Source organism: Cryptomeria japonica, chromosome 4, assembly GCF_030272615.1.
Source record: "Cryptomeria japonica chromosome 4, Sugi_1.0, whole genome shotgun sequence".
In the NCBI taxonomy this organism is placed as follows: Eukaryota; Viridiplantae; Streptophyta; class Pinopsida; order Cupressales; family Cupressaceae; genus Cryptomeria; species Cryptomeria japonica.
The window spans coordinates 525,667,297-525,684,273 of NC_081408.1; the positions used below are offsets into that span (position 1 = coordinate 525,667,297).

At 32.7% G+C, this 16,977-nt stretch overlaps 1 protein-coding gene across 6 annotated transcripts in view; it reads right to left on the bottom strand.

The window, feature by feature from the left end:
* Window positions 1–3,457, bottom strand: part of LOC131069023 (protein DETOXIFICATION 42) — a 36,560-nt gene extending 33,103 nt beyond the window's left edge. For 2 of the 6 annotated variants that reach the window (XM_059219934.1, XM_059219930.1), the window contains exons 1-4: window positions 2,329–3,027; window positions 1,837–2,130; window positions 1,468–1,589; window positions 975–1,076 (exon numbers count right to left, since the gene is read on the bottom strand). In XM_059219934.1, the coding sequence (XP_059075917.1) occupies window positions 975–1,076; window positions 1,468–1,589; window positions 1,837–1,931 (319 nt within the window). In that variant the 5' untranslated portion in view covers window positions 1,932–2,130; window positions 2,329–3,027. The other 4 variants (XM_059219931.1, XM_059219933.1, XM_059219932.1 and 1 more) reach the window with 4 other exon arrangements.
* Window positions 3,458–16,977: the final 13,520 nt, after the last annotated feature.

Genomic DNA, 16,977 nt, shown 5'->3' on the forward strand with positions numbered 1-16,977 from the left:
CCTTTCTATTTACCTTGGCAATGCCTCAAGCAATCCCTTTAGGTAGGATGTTATTACCACAAACACAATAAATGAGATACCAACTTCCATGTAAAAATATTCGCAAATATGTAGAATTGGTGTATATTTTTCCAATTGAGATTGCACATAACCAAACCCTTACCAATAAACTCCTCTTCGAACATCCTTGATTGACTTGATATTAACATATGAGATTATGTCTTCTGTATTCATTTGCAATTGTACACATTTTGCATTGTACAGTACACATTTCTCTCGTTTTCTTCTAACATTTGTGTTTTTCTATTTACCTTAGTAATGCCTTAAGCAATTTCCTCATGTAGGATGTTATTACCAAAAACATAATAAATGAGGCACCAACTTCCTTGAGAAAAAACTTCACAAACATGTAAAATTAATGTATCACCTAGCTGCTTGAGACGTGTGCTACTCCTCAAAGATATATTGAGTTCGATCAAGGAGTAAGAGATGATGACTTGATAAGAATCAAGATAGGTGAGTTTATTTTTCTGCACTAAGGTATGCCACTTGTACACATCCAAAAAAACTAACAGTTGCAAAATTAAATTCACGAAGTGAAACAAAGAAGAACCATTAAACAGAACCTTCAACATTTTAGAAGCTTAAAAAATCGTGGCAATCTCACTCATACAGATATAAATGCTTCATTATCCTCAAAAGGATTGAAATTTTTTAATTTCCTATATTGTGGGTTCAATACAAAGCTGAATTCTGAAAGATTTCCCAACTGATTATCAGCATTTTGATTGCCATCTTTCTAATTAAACTCCCCTGTGATGAGCCAAACTAATTTCAGTTGCTATATCTCAAAGGGAAATTCAACATTTCTGCTTCCATTTCTTTTGATGATTGTATATCTATTTTACCAAGTAATAGATAAATATCTTTGCAAGATCTACATGAGCAACCCGTCTGAATAGTAAATTTTATACCTGAGAGCCAACCTTTCAACTCAAATTCAGCCAAACTGTCTTCCGTAAACATTAAAGTATTTGGTGAATGTGACCCTCTCTCAAGAGGTCCTCCAATGGTGCCTGACCATTTTTTTAGCATCAAATTCCGTAAAACAAAGACTGAAAAAACTAAATCATTTACTGAATAAAAGCAGACAGAGAAGGACCATTTACAGCAAACTGGGAGCCCATTCGAGCATTGTTTAAGATCAAACTGTTTTGTCCAAATGATAACCATTTTGAACTTGGAAGATGCAAAAAAAAATGATGTACTAAATGTACTGTAGCGGAAAGCAGCTATTTCGCAGATTGATGGGCCAGTCATAATCGGTGCTTAAAGTATCTTTAATAGACAAAACAAAATGCTAGATAAGCCATCGTACAACGAATTTAAAACTTCCCCCGATGGAGGGTTTAACCAGTGTAGTATAACTGGAAAGATTACATTCCAGCATAAAAATTCAGAATTTACCTATCCTTCCAATGAATGCTGTGTCTATGAGGGAAGCAAGAGGATCAGCTGTTAATGCCAATGCTGCTGGAAATGCAATTTGTGCAATCTCCCGGCCAAGATTATCCGGTTTCAGAACACTCCTGAAAAACCAGAGTATCACTTAAAGCAAGTCTCTAAGATTCTAAACATAGAACCGGCTAGAAAAGCCACAATACAATCTAGTATCTGTAAATGATGTTCTACAAATGGCATGCAGACTCCAAAGAGAACTTCTCAAAACTTGGATAGAAATACATGCTCCATTGTCCAGATTTATTAAACTTATATTTGACACAATATCAACGAAGTAACTGGAGGAAAACATTCAGTGTCTCAGAAATTACTCACCTGCAATCCTGAAAGAAAATTCTGAGTGGGTTCCAGCGGTTCCTATGTCTTGATGGATATAGATTCACCTTCTCTGAATTCAATTCGAAAGCCATTTTTGCAAGAACAAATGTCAAAGATGAATAAAAGAAAATTCTGGCTTCTGTTGTTTGTACATTAGCACACCCTTGTACTGGTCAGATTGAACTCTGAGAACCCAAAAGAAACCTGTCTGTGTGATAAAAACCAAGTTCATAGATAATATGAGTCCGCGTTTATCAGCAAGCAGCAATAAGCGAGATTAAATGACTCGACCTGCAGCAGCAATATCATCAACAAACAAGCCCGGGTCAGCATTTACATAAACTGTCCTTTATGCTCAGTTTAAGGTGAATTCAAAACATATGCTTTCGCAGACATATACTGTTGAACATAACTGTATCATCGGATCAACCTACAACAGTAAACGCTGCTAAACATAAAGCCCATCATTCAACAGTAAGAAAAAAAGACCTGCAATTTTGGGACCCCATGGATGAAACAATGAACACCTTAAGTGAACCCCAAAGGCACAAATCCATGTCTACTCACTTCCCAAGTTCTCATAAAAAACCGTCTACAATGCTCTACACTTGTAACCAAACATTTTCTCATCATAGTTTGCAAGAAGTCGTCATATATAGGCCCCTAATGGCCTGCAGGTTTCTCCGCTGACCTCGTCTCACTCTCTCCCCCACATATCTATAACAGCACACAGGACTGCATATAAACGTGTGCCTGTATGTCTCTCACACCACACACCCCTCACACACGACTAAATTCAAGCAAACATATACACATGTGCATTCGCCTGTATGTGGGTATTGTAGCATACGCCCACACACAATTGTATGCAATCAGGCAAGCCCACTTATGATGCCTAAACAAATGTTTGTTTGTTTGTGAGCAACCTTAAAATCATACATATATACAGGATACGTGGCTATATTTGGCCATATGTTGGTGTTCTGTATGTGCTTGTGCTTGACATGGGTAAGCTAGCTTCTGAACATAGCATATACAGTTGGGTTTATGAGAAATCATACATGAACGCTGTATATATGCTTGTTGAGTATAGGGTACATGCTTAAGATGAAATAGGCAAAGAATCTTCTTGACATGACATATAAGGCTTTTCAATACGAACAAAAAGAAAATCTGAAATCCTAATGTGTTAACCTTATGGAGCAATTGTGGAATACACTTATAACGTCTGTGACCATGCCCAGGAATGAAGATGGAACAAACATACACGAGACTCTAAAAATGGAATGAGGTGATCATCTCTCATAAACACATAGATATGGAAAAGATTCTCAAACCTGGGTTAGACATTAAATCATTCCATGTGGGTAGACCCACAGGAATAACTCGTGAGGGATCAGAAGCGTGGGTATTTGATTCACGGGCGTTAGAAAAGTGAGGAATTTGTGCAGGTTATCAATCGAAGGCCTAATAACAGGCGAAGATGTGCGTTAAAGAATGAAAAAGCAAGTTGTTTTGGGCTATAAACCATTCATTGGTCTTCATGTAAGATGTGCAATTTCGTGTTCAATGTTGGAGTCAGTTGAGCGAAACAAATCATGTTCTACTTTGTTACGTGTTGAATAAAATAATGCCTTCTTCAAATTTATTAGGGTAGTAACGTTGTGAAGAAGGGGAGGCAGATGCTGGTGCCTGGGGAAGGTTAAAGCCTGGCTAAACTATAACAGCAAAGTGGGACCCTTTGTCTCGAAGACCAACAATTGTTCCTTACGCGCCAATACCTTCCTTCGCCATTTAATACTTCTAAAACCACAGAAGAACAAAACTGAGGTATCGAACAGTGCAAATTTGTTCCTAACAGTTTGGAACAGATCTCTCAGTCGCTTTAGTACTTGCTCTTAAGCAATGAATCTTGTCTAATCAATTAATATTAAATACTTTTCTTGTTCAATTAGAAGTTAAAGTTAAATATTTATATTTTGCGCAGTCAACATTTTTTAAATTAATGATGATAGATATATTATATCTCTAAAATAATCCCTAGATTTGGAATTTCTTACAAGCAATTAGAAATTAAGGGTGTTATTCACTTTATGTCAATAGTGATCTCAAAGGTGTTCCTATGTTTGTGATAATGATTTTTTTTTTAATTACACTTGTATGAGAGTGGATCCAATGTGTTCTAATGATCTTTTTTCAAGTGTGTGAACTTTCTAATTAGCTCATCTATTAAGAAATCTAAACAGGTCATCAAAGTGAACGATATATTTGTTTGGTGATATGAGATTCCCGCAATCTATAGAATATTAATGTGAGCAAACTTATGAAATTGATTGTGTGCAAGTTTTTTGATCAACGTTTCATATCACATTTTGTGATCCATCATCAAGGTGAATGAGAGCACAAGAAGCAAAAGATTGAGTGAGTGCAGACCAAGAGGAAATATAAAAAGAGGATATACTTGCTACTCCCTTTTTACCATGTCTAAATTTGATCGTTTTTACACTTTTGAACTGTATATGACAACGTCAAATTTTATTAGACTATGTGGATTGGCATGTTATATTTTCATTAAACTGTATATATGGCACTTTAAGTTATTAATAAGTCGTTAAATTTGTTATAGATAAATATAATATAATATTTTAATTTATAATAATATATTATAATATTTTAATTTATAATAATATATTATTGTATAATATTTATTATAAAATACAAAGTAATTTTGAATATTTTGAAAAGATAAGGTATAATTGGTTTTAATTTTCAAAATGTTTTAATATGAATTTTTAGAATAGTTTATATTTTTTATATGAATTTAAAAACTTGTCATAATAAATAAAATTTAATATTCTGACATTTAGTAATTATTATGATTCTATAATGTTTATTATGAATATATAGTAATTTAGAATCTTTCCAAAATAGAATATAATTGTTAACGAGATTATCTTGAATATTTTTTTGGTATGAATTTAGAAATTTAGTAAATTTAAGATTTTTGCATATATCACTAATTTATCATTGTTTCCCAATTTTACATTCCTTTTATTTATATTTTTAGACAACTAATAGTTTCCTAAAACTTCAAATGAAAGGCATTGAAATGACTAAGCTATCATAAAATTTTCATATGAAAGGTAGGGGTGGCCGTTGAATTCTAGGCCTACTCCTTACCTATGATATCATGTTTTACTCATTTTTTGGAGTTCCTTTGTCTTACAGGTTTGCGGTTTATGTGTTGATGATGCATAGCTACCTCTTATGGTATATCTTGACACAAGTGGCAATGGAATTTTCTTCTTTTTCAAAACCTCATCTTTCTTTTCTATGTTCTCATTCATGTTTTTGTACATAGATTTTGAATTATGTAAAGAAAGGAAGTGTCCTCTAGGTACTTTCTTTGTGTTAACCAAAAACATAATTATTATTGCCTCTTAGTTTTATTACTAGCCTTTTTATAGAGTGACAATTGTTGTGCTTATCCTTCTCCTTTATATTATCTTGTTACGTGATATAATTTTAACTTTTCCTTGTTTCATGTTCATTATGATTCTTGACTTCAGCTTCATGCTTTATTTTAATCTCTTTTGCACTTAAGTTGCCTAATATTTACACCATCTTATTTGGTTTCTCCACTTAGGGACATCAACTATTATTATTTTTCATTCCAAATAATTCCTTAATTTTCTTTTTGAGAAGACCTTTAATATTCTAATAGTACAAAATATACCTTGTGATTATTTTGTTTTGTTTTGCACTCATTCTAGTGTTTTCCCAAGTCTACCCTTTTTTACCCCTTCGTAGCCTTATTTTCACTCTCCTTTCCATCATCCATGTATCTTGACCCCTTACTAAATCTTATTTATTTTCTCCATATCATTTATTGCCCCAATCCACATGTCTTATCTCCTCTCAAGTATTTGTTCCTTCACCCTCAAGCCTCCCATGTTTCCATTCCCAAGGTGATTGTTCCAAAAAATAAATGTGGACTTATCCACTCTCATGACTAGCTTATTATTTCACCATTTATCTTATAATCCACGCATTGGAACTTCAAATGAGTTTAAAACACCTCTAATTGTCTTATTTCCACCCACTTTTCTTCTTCATTTTATCTCATTTTCTATGTTAGGGATAGATGTGCACCTGCCCTAATACTAGCACATTTTTCTACATTCCTTTGGTTATAGATATTATGACAACCACCCCAATTGAATAACATCATTTCAATTTGTTTTATCTTTAAAAATGTAATCTAACCTCTAAAATTTATAAACAAAGGCTCTTTTCTCCCATTTTAGGCCACCTATACACTACATTCATACTTCATTCATAGCGCACAAGTAATTCTTCATACAATTTTGGAGCAATGGTATACAATTGGAGCATTTTCATTGAGCCATGGAGACCATACATAGCATTTTAGACCCATGGCATAGCTTTTTATGTCTGCATTCCTCTCTTTCTTCCTATCATATCCCTTCTCCCTCTTGCCCCTAATCTATTCACTAATCACCTTATTATTTCTTATTTTCTCCTTCTCATTCTATCCCTCTTTGAATCTATATCATTTTTGTTTCCTTTTTTTCCCATCCTACCTTGCATTCCCTTCCCCCACCAAGCCCTAGTTTCCCTTCTTCTTGTTTCCCCTTGATAAGCACATTAGGGTTTGCATTTTTCATTTCAAATAGAAAGTATTTTAGATTTGATTTTAGTATACTTTTGCTATCATTATGTCATATGGATCCATGCTTGAATTACCATGAGGGAACTAATCAATGTAACTTCTCCTTTGACCTTGTACATTGGGAAAAGGTGAACTCAAAGAATCTATATATGTACATGCATCATATGGGTTAGACATTCTTGGGGCTACTTTGCATTCTATATGTAACATTGGGATAAATATTTAATGTGGACTATACATTGGAAACATATTCTATATTGAGAAAACTTAGTACTAAAAAGTAAATGATGGGGACATGGTTTTGTAAGCTCGTGGTATTAGAAACATAGTTTATGTAATACCACTTGGTGGTTTCGTGGAAGATCATTTCTATTAAAGAAAACATATGAGTTGTTGTTGAGGTATGATAATATAAATTTTGGCTTTTTAGATAAGGTTGATTAAGCATCTCTTGTAAGTTTCATAAGTGAGGAGAGGAGGCATGGATTGGGATGTGTGGCTACATGGTTCTCATTTTCTTGTTCACATGAAGTGCAATTAGGGAGCTTAATATTTTAAAAACCTTGCATGGAGACTTTGTAAGTGTATTATAATTTTTGTTCATGAGATAATTATACATTGAGTGTGTGAGTTCTTTTGGAAGTTAGGTTTTTCCCTCATGAGGGTTTTCTTGGCTTTTATTGTGGAATATGAATACTTGCTTACACATTTTTCTTTTTGTGGGATTATGTGAAAACAATGTATTATGGCTATAATTATTGTATATTGTCCTTCAAATTCAAATATTTCACTTTTCCCAAGATGACCCTTTCATCTAATTTGATCATTACCCATTACCTTGCAAGTGATTTATTTTGAATTGAGCACCCAAGACATCTTTTTTAAGGGACACTACTCATCGTCTAGAGATCATTAGATTTCATTAAAGATAGACATCCAAATTGCATTATAAATCATTATTATTCCATCAACATCTTACATTATGAATACTAAACTTGGTATCACCTATCCATTCTATATATTATGTCTTGTGTTTCTTAAGCTTGTATAATTAACTATTGGAGCTTGATTGACATCAAGGAAATCGATATGATCTCCATTGGCCAATATTAAGCTCTTAATTGTGTTTATTCACATATTCAAATTTTAAAATCAAATATATCCATAATCAAGTAGGTTTCAAAAGTATACATTGATAGAGGACAAAAATATACCAAAGAGGATAAAAGAATGTTGCTCAAAATTAAAGTACACATGAATGATCCATTGATAAAAAATAATTTAAAAATAAATATATAATTATTTTTACCTTTGATTCACTATCCAAAAATAAAAAATAAATTTATTGAGCAGCACATATAACAAAATTTATCTATCACTAACTACTATAATCAAAACAAAAAAAATTAAATACCCTACTTACTTTAATTATTTTATTATTTATTATTCTTCATTTAATCGTCTAAAATTTAATTAGATTGTTTGATTTATCATTTAATCTGAATTCTCACATATTGGAAAAGTTATATATTCTAACAAATAAAACTATTTTGAACATTTTTTAATAAGATTTTGATAATATTGTATTGTTTTATTATAATTATTTAGATAAAAATATATATATATATATATATATTCAATTACATCTTTTTAAAATATACCAAACATTAAGAAATATATCTGTATGTGGGAAAAGCGGGTCGATAGAACTAAAAATGTGAAAAATGGAGCTTTAGGGAGACTTGTCCACACACCCACAAGACTTCTTGGTGCAAGCTATGGAGTCATGAAGTATGGCTCAGCTTCCCAAGGTTGGTTCCATGGTTCTCTATCTCACAGGGTCCCTCAAACCAATGTCTTTGCTCTCAGATCACTAAGCAAAGTGGTTTAGGGATGACAAATGCAAGAACGAGGGATGTTTTTGTTGATTTTAAGATGAAATGCATCCTAATCTATGCATGATCTAAAAAATGCAATAAACTAGATTATAAGATGACAAGGTTAGTATAAATACTATCCTAACATGATATATTAGTCTATGATTGAGCTAAATGATAAAGAAAGTATTCTAAACATGCATATTTAGACTCATTCCTAGTTAAAAGAGAGGCTAAATGATGAGCATATATGAAATATGAAAGCTTGAATGTATTTGAGCATAAGTACGATACTAAAGACTTCGATATGAAAATGGAGGAATGAGAGCTCTATTTATAGCAAAAATAGGGCAATGGATGACCAGGATTGAAAGGTTTAATCAAGGGTCAAGTTTGAAAGTTGGGAATCCATGTTTGTAATTGGCACCAATGAAATGGTGACAATTGTCAACATAAGGTTGGTTGAGAGAAGGGGTTGGAGACATTAAATGCCTGAGAAGACCTCATGGTTATCTTAGGGGGTAAGGGTTAAGCTTAAGTTAGGGTTACCCATTGGATTAAGTTTTAATTGAAAGGATAAACTCTTGTGCAAATGATTAAGGGATAACCATGGTCAAAGCAATGAATGCTTGATGAGACCCTTGGGTTACATGGAGGTTGAGTTTAGGGAAATTCTTTAATCATGCTAGAGGGTTGAGTTAACCATTAATGGTTTGGGAGACTTGGAAAATTAAGTGGTTGAAGCCTTTAAGGGTTTTCAAAGACTTTGAAGGTTTGAGAAGTGACCTCCCCTTGCTTAGGGATGTGACAAAGTTTAGGAGATGGGTTAGGCTAATTAGAAGTGTTTAGAAGAGTCTAGAAGGGGGTTAGAAATAGGTTTTAGGAGGCAAGTGGGAGATGTAGGATTTTGCAAGTGGATGGAGGGATAATAGGATTTAATTGAAATAAAATGAATTTAATTCAATTTGGTTGTAATTGGGGAAATTAAATAAATTAGATTTATTCAATTTAGGATAACTATTTAATTAAAATTGAATTTAATTAAAAAGTGGATAGGGGATTTAATTGAATAAAATGATTTATTCATTTAAATGGTAAAAAGAGACCCAGTGAATTTAATTTAAATAAATTGAGTAATTTACTTAATTAAATAGAGGAATGTGGATTATTCAATTAAATTGGATTTAATTAAATAGAGAAATGAACATAAAATATTCATTTAGGAATATGGTCATTTTTATACGTCTACAATATCTAACATCTTTTCAGGTAGATATATTAGTTATATTTGAAACCTAATATAAAATAGTTATAATTAGAGCTAAGACTTGTAGTTTACTAAGTAAAATTAAAATATTAGAATAATTTACTTTTGCTCTGATTAATTTTGAGTAGTAAATGAAGAATGATTAGTTGTAGAAGGTAATCGATAATCAAATTTTGATTTATGTTATCCATTTAATATTATTTTAACTATCATGGTTTTGTATGAAAAAAAAATATCCTATATGAATCTGCTCTTATAGCATGGTCCTCTTGTTATGGTTTATTATGGTGGTGTAAAATTATTCTCTAGACTTATGAATATATTTAAGACATGATTGTTTATGTGTCTAAAGATAGGTGTGGTTGAGAAGTACCTTGAGGAGATTGCTAGCATGTAATGGAAGAGCATGATAGCTTCCTTGATGACTAGTCAATCCTTATAATTGATTAACATAAATAGAAGACACATAAAATAAATATGCAAGATGTTGAGAAGATACGTTTAAGTGTAGTATCTGCTAAAAGTGTTGAGTCCTTATATCATATGTAATGTGAACAAGATTATGATGATGTACTGATGATCTATGTGTTGCCTTTAAAACCAAGACCCTTGATGCTAACCTGAGAGTGTTTTACTTTGCTAGTCAAAGCTATTGGCAAAATTATTTGAGAGGGTGGATTTGGGAGAGTAAGAAAAAAAGTTTGAATTAAAATGACAAGATTGTGATCTGTCATATTAGAAAACATATCTACATTAATGATCTAATCTAGAATATAAAAATAATTATACAAGAGATTAATTCATATCATTTAAGACAAAGAAATACTAAAAAACTAATAGACTTCAAATTTTAAAATAATTTATATACAAAATAAATTAAATTAAATATTAAAATAATATATTTATGATAAAATAGAAACTATGAAAAGAAAAGATAAAGAAAAGTACAAGTTTTCCCCCTCAAATACATAATATTAAGCATAATAGTAAAAACAACACCTTAAATATAATACAAACCACCGTACTAGACAAGAAGTCAAGGAAAATGAAAATGAAGTTTGTAAGTATATTAATTAACTTCTTTATGGAAAGGTCCAAGTGAGCCAAAATAAAGGAAAGTTATTGTATACAAAATTAATATTCCATTTGAATGACACCGTACATATTAAGTATGTCAATTTAATTCAAAGGAAATAAATGTTATAATATAGTTTCCTTTGCATATGAAAGGTCAAACCTACGGTTGGGGAACTTATTTATTGTGGTTAATAATTAGAATTTTAAGTATTATAATAATTAAAATTTGTTTTGTAATGTTGAAAAAATGATTGTGGGATCTTATTCTATTTTGACAATATTTATAATAATAATAAGTTGTTTAAATTAAATATAATAATAATAATAAATAGAGCTATTATTTTATGGAATGTGTTAAATAATAGGGTTAGGTACTAGTCCATACAACAAGTTAAATAATAGAGTTATGTATTGTCTCATACAATGTATTAAATAATAGAAATATTATTCCATGCAATTTGTATTTTTCTTATTGCAAGACAATGAAATATTTTAAGATTCGAGATATTGTATATGTTACATTGTACTATTGTTAATGATTTGTGTGGTTCTAAAGATTTATGTTTAGTTTAAGCTAATTTTGTATATGTATATGCATTTATTTGATTTGCATGGAATCACATTAGACCTTGGGGTTGTTTATTTTCCTCTCACTAGACATATAATTGCATATTAAAGATAGTTAATTTACATAACTTTGCATATCATTTATTTTAATTAAAATTAATAACTCATAATCAATTTTTTTCATACTTTAATCAGACACTAGTTGGGTTTTGGGTATAGCTTAGATTCATTTGATTGCAAGTACAAAAATTTCTTATGCATATTTCTCTCGTGTGTAAAAATATATTAGGCTATCTAAATTCCTTGTTTCAAGGAAGTTGACACTTCTCACTAGTTAAGTCTCTACATTTTCTTCCTTGAAATGTAATACAAATACTCAAATGACCTTATGCTTGGTCCAAACATGTTGTTGTGTCCTTGAATTCTAATGGTAGCACGAGTTTGATTGATTTCAACATTACACCATGCTAATAAATGAAATATTGAAGAACTTGATGAACACCCCAATAGATTTGGGTCTCCTACGAATGCTCAAAGCAATCCATGCTCTATAAAATCTATTGCAATAACATGCAACTATTTAGCTATGAACACAATATTAAATTGCAACATAAGTGTTAAAATTACTCTTAACCAATTATGCATCATGCAACAACTCCTCTTTAGTCAATAGACTTCATATTTTCATAGAATTTTATTCAAGATTGTAAATGTATATAAATATAACCACAAATTATAATTCTATTTATAACTTGAAACCATGTAAAACACTAAGACAATAAAAGAATAAAAAAATCTTATTGGTTGATACAAGATTACTCAATCTCTTAGATGCTCCTATATCACTATCTATCATCTAAAAGGAATGTTGAAAACTTTGACAAATTCACTTCTCTTTTTTATTGAAGCAAAGCAAAGTAGATGCAAATAAGAGCAACAAATAGGTTGCCAAGGAAAAATAAATAAAAAATAGTCCAATTATAAACAACAAATTAAAATTTCCCTTCCAATGAATCCGGAGCCTACCAATTTCCCTTCCCCGACCTTCGGGATTGAAAAAATGTTGGTTGTTGAAGAGGCCAGTAGCTTGAAGGAAGAAGAGCCCAACCTGACTGAGCTTGAAAAAAACATAGAGGCCCTCTCTGACACTGTGCAGGTGATCACCAGCAGACTGGAGGCGACGGAGTCCAAGATGCACGATGTGTCCAAGTTCGTGCTGAATGTCATGAGATGCTCGGCGACTACGCTATGCCTGTTGCAAGATACCACGACCAAAGGGAAAGGCAAGGAGGACGACGACTACAAAGGCTTGTTCAAGTTCCTCATGAAGGAATGGGCTCGAAAACTGCTCCCTAAGAAGAGCCAAGGGAAAAAGAAATAATTTTTTGCATGTGGTGGAGTTTTTTGTTTATGCTGTGTAGTTGCGGGTCGGATAAGCCCAATTTAGGCTTATGTTTATATTTTGCTGGTTATAGCCCTATGTGGCATATGAATTATACTCTGACTGGTAGTTTTTTATTGCTGATAAACTTTCATAGTATGGTTTATGTTTTTGATAGAGGTAAAAGGCTGCTACTTTGCTGATTGTGTGCGAACAATGGTCCTGCCACTGTTCTCTTAATTGTTCCTATGGGTCAGCCCCCTCGTTTTTGGCTGCTTTTATTATCAAAAACAAATTAAAATTTACAAGGGCACTCTTTAATACTAATTGTAAGTATGAGAAGTGCATTTCCATAGAGTACGGATTTTTTAGAGACATTTTACTTGAAGATTTTTTTATCTCAATTTAATAAATCTTCATTAACTTGGTGTTGAGGATTAAGGAATAAATAATCTATCAAATTTATTTGAGATTTCAATTTAGTTTCATTCCTAATAAATTTAACTCATTGAAGGGTAAATACATTTTGCAATAAATAAATAAAGATAATACTCTCTTTTAAATTTTTGTACTTCTTGAATTTTTATTTCATTAAAGATTGAGAAAGAAAAATATGATTGGATCAAATTAATGCCTATCCTTAAAAAAATGTTAGTCTTCAACTAGAGAGTTACTAGGGCAACCGCTATCTAGAAGTTCTAGTTGTTTACCTAGTTAACTTATTTAAATATATTGTATCTTTTGGATTCCTAACGTCTTGGAAAAACCACATCATCCATTTGCAATACAAATATAGAGACAAAAAATATCCTAGTAATTATCACAACATAATTATTAGTCTCACTTTGATCTAGATAAACCTGATGATTTCAAGAAAGACCCGATGTTTTGGAACTATTGCATTGAAGATGGGGTGGTGAAGTTCATGGAAAACCTGCATGGATACGTTGAACAACTCTCTATTCAATTCGTCGTTTCCTAGAATAATCACAGAGTTGTTGTTGGGAAAATCTCCTTTGAGGTTTCTGAAGAAGTTATTGCTCGTGCAACTAGCCTTTCTTTGGATTGAGGGAGATGGAAGCGAGCAAGTCATGTGGCAAACAACGACAACCTCAACAAATTCTTCAAGGGGAATGAGGCCCCTGCCAAACTACAAGGTGGTTTTTTCCAAAGAAGAACATAAACATCCATGGGACATGGTATGTTTAATGATAATAAAATATTTCACTCTTGAAGGTTTCCACAAAGTTTATTATTATTATCATTTGCCATTGCTATATCATTTTGGGATCCATGATCTTTTATGTTTGTCTTTCTATCTGTGACATTCTCTGGAATGCTCTATCAAGGAAGCCCTAGATCCAAAGAATGAAGATAAACAACCTATCCCCCTCCAGAGGGTTTGATTTATAGGCTATACTACTACCATTTGGCCTTATACCCCCCATAATGTTATGCAAGTTCAACCCCCTTTGCATGCCTCTCACCCTTGGATGGTGTTTGCGAGTGGAGTGGCCCCTTCTAGATTTTCCAGCTTTCCAATGAAGCTTTTGTTTCTTCCCCACTCCCTTCTTCTTCGGTTACCATCACTGAGTTGAGCCCCCTACCTTCCCTTCCTCTTCTACTGCTAGGGAGTGGAAACCCCTTTGCCCTAAGGGTAAGGGTAAATCTGTGAGCAAGAAAAAATGAATTGTGATTGATAAGTCTAGCTTGGAGGATATTGATGAAGATAATCCTATCCTCAAAATTGAGGGAAGGAGAAGATATTGAAGGCTTGCCACCAAGGGTGCTAGTGAGAAGAAGGACAAGCATCAAATTGTCGTTAATGATGAAGATGATCCTGGACCGGGCGAGGGTGGAGGCAATTTAAATGAACCTAAGGGGGAAGAGATTGGCACTATTGGCAACATGGATGAATTTGGTCCCCCACTGGGCCCTCAAGATCCAAATGCAACAAATGAGCTCCCCGTTGAGAATTTTGATAATGCAGCCCTGACGAAAATTATACAGAATGTGGACCTAGTCATTTTGAGGGCTTCTGATTTGGATGAAGGGCTCGAGGTTGTTGTGGAAGGTATGGACAAGGGTAAGAAAAGTGACAAGAAAAAGGGGAAGAAAAAAGACAAGAGATGCTCTCCTGTGGAAGAGGACCAACAAGAAATGCAGATAGATGAGAAAATGGAGCCCACTGACCACCCTAGGGATGATGAGATTCTAGCCCTCAAATGCAAGGTTCGTAAGCTGCGAGATCACTTGAAAACCATTGGAATGGACAAGGAAATCTATAATTTGAAGGAGGAACTAAGGGAGATGAAGTGCAAATGGGACATCAAAGACAAGCAATTGGCCAACATCAACAAATTTTGCATAAGAATCATGCACAACTCGGTAACGACCCTTTGCCTCCTTCAAGGCAAGACTACTAATAATGATGCAGACAAAGAGGCCTGCAAGGAGCTTTATAGGTTCCTAACTAAGGACTGGGGCAATGTTATTGATATGGTGAGCTTCGTAAGCCAAACCCGTAGGTCTAGGTCTGTGTGTTGGTTTTTTATTTTGATGTTGGTTTATGTTTCTTTGGACTTATGAGGTTTACCCTTACTGCTCTCTTTACTACTACTAGACTCTCGATCTATGTTTTGTTTTGTTTTGCGCTATTAAGATGTTGTTAAAGTGTTGTTGATAGTCCTTGGACTATGTTAATGGTCAATGCACTGGTTAACACTGCTTATATAATCAAAAACATAATTATTAGCCATTACTTTGAACAAATATTTTCTACTACTTTAAAGACATCCATATTTCTAGATGGTTTGAAACTATAAAGTTGAGAACTAAGGGGTCAAGAAAGTTTCAAGAGGAATCATCACATTTGATCGCATTTTCACATTCACCTCTATAATTGAGGAGATTAAGTAAATAACAAAAAAATAGGGGAAAGGACCCAGTAGTTGAGCACCCTAACTTTGCGCTTCTCAAAATCCTACTTGGAAATTTCAAATCACTCCAATTTTTTTACAGCAGCTTACTTGGCAAGTCCCCTGCTTATAACTAAGGTTTCAAGGCCACATCATCAAATATGATGCCACATCAGCATGCTTTTTGCCAAGGTGTTCAAAGCAGCCCCCCAAAAAAGTGAGACCAATAGGCGTGCAAAAGAGACCCCAATAGTTGTGCAGCTGACATGGCATCACCTGATTGGTTACTTTTTACAATATTAGTACATTTCTTAACAACTATTGGTACATTTCCTAACAAATGTTGGTACATTTCCTAACAAAAATTGATATTTTTTGTTTCAAACAATAGGTTTTATTTGTTCAATTTTTGGAACAAAAGGTATCAACAACCCTCACAACAATTGATACATGCTCAACTACTGAATCCTTTCCCCTATATCATTGATTTAAAACTTTAGCAAACCTAAGATTTTATTCTTTTACATTCACTCATTGGCAAGCTTGAGACTTTATGTCTTCTAGAGTTGGTGATATCATTAATTATGAGACTCTTCAAGTCCATTATTTGTATAGTGCATGCGAGCATTGGTGAGACATGGGGGTATAAAACACCAAAGTGATTAAATAGGGTTGTCCACTCTATGGTTTGTTAATAAATGAGTTCAAGGAAATCATTTTTATTTGCTAGATCACAAATGATTGCTTGTTCTACAAATTTTATGTTGTTATTCTTCTATTTACAAGCAATGTCATTTTTACTATCCCACTTAGATGAAGGTATCTATAGACAAATATATATCCTAGTATCCTTTTATGACACACATGGTCATTAGGTAAAATCCTAAGAAAAAAGGTATAATTTTTAACACTTCAAAACATACCTTCTATTCATGGGTTAGTAACTAAGAAAAAATAGAAAGGATAATTCAGAATCAACTCAATAAGAAAAATTAAATTTTGATGGTTCTTCCAAAGGAAAATTGAGAAAATTAGGGATCATTTGTTTTGTTTTCCATAATATACATGGTGTTATGATTATGGTAGGTTATAAAAATCTTTGTGTAAAACCAATAATGAAGTAGAATTAGAAGCTCTTGAAGTAGGTTTAAAAGCAGTGATATGTTTGATTTACATAGATTGAGATTAAAAAAAATCAAAATGGTAATATAAGCATCCCAAAAGAGATTTTTCTAAATGGGAAATGTAGAGGTGTCCTTGAAGAGATAGTAATGTGATTATAGTAATGTGATTAGGAAAAGATGATCAAGTGTCATTAATGTATTATTATATAGAGAAAAATGTGGTACCTGACTATA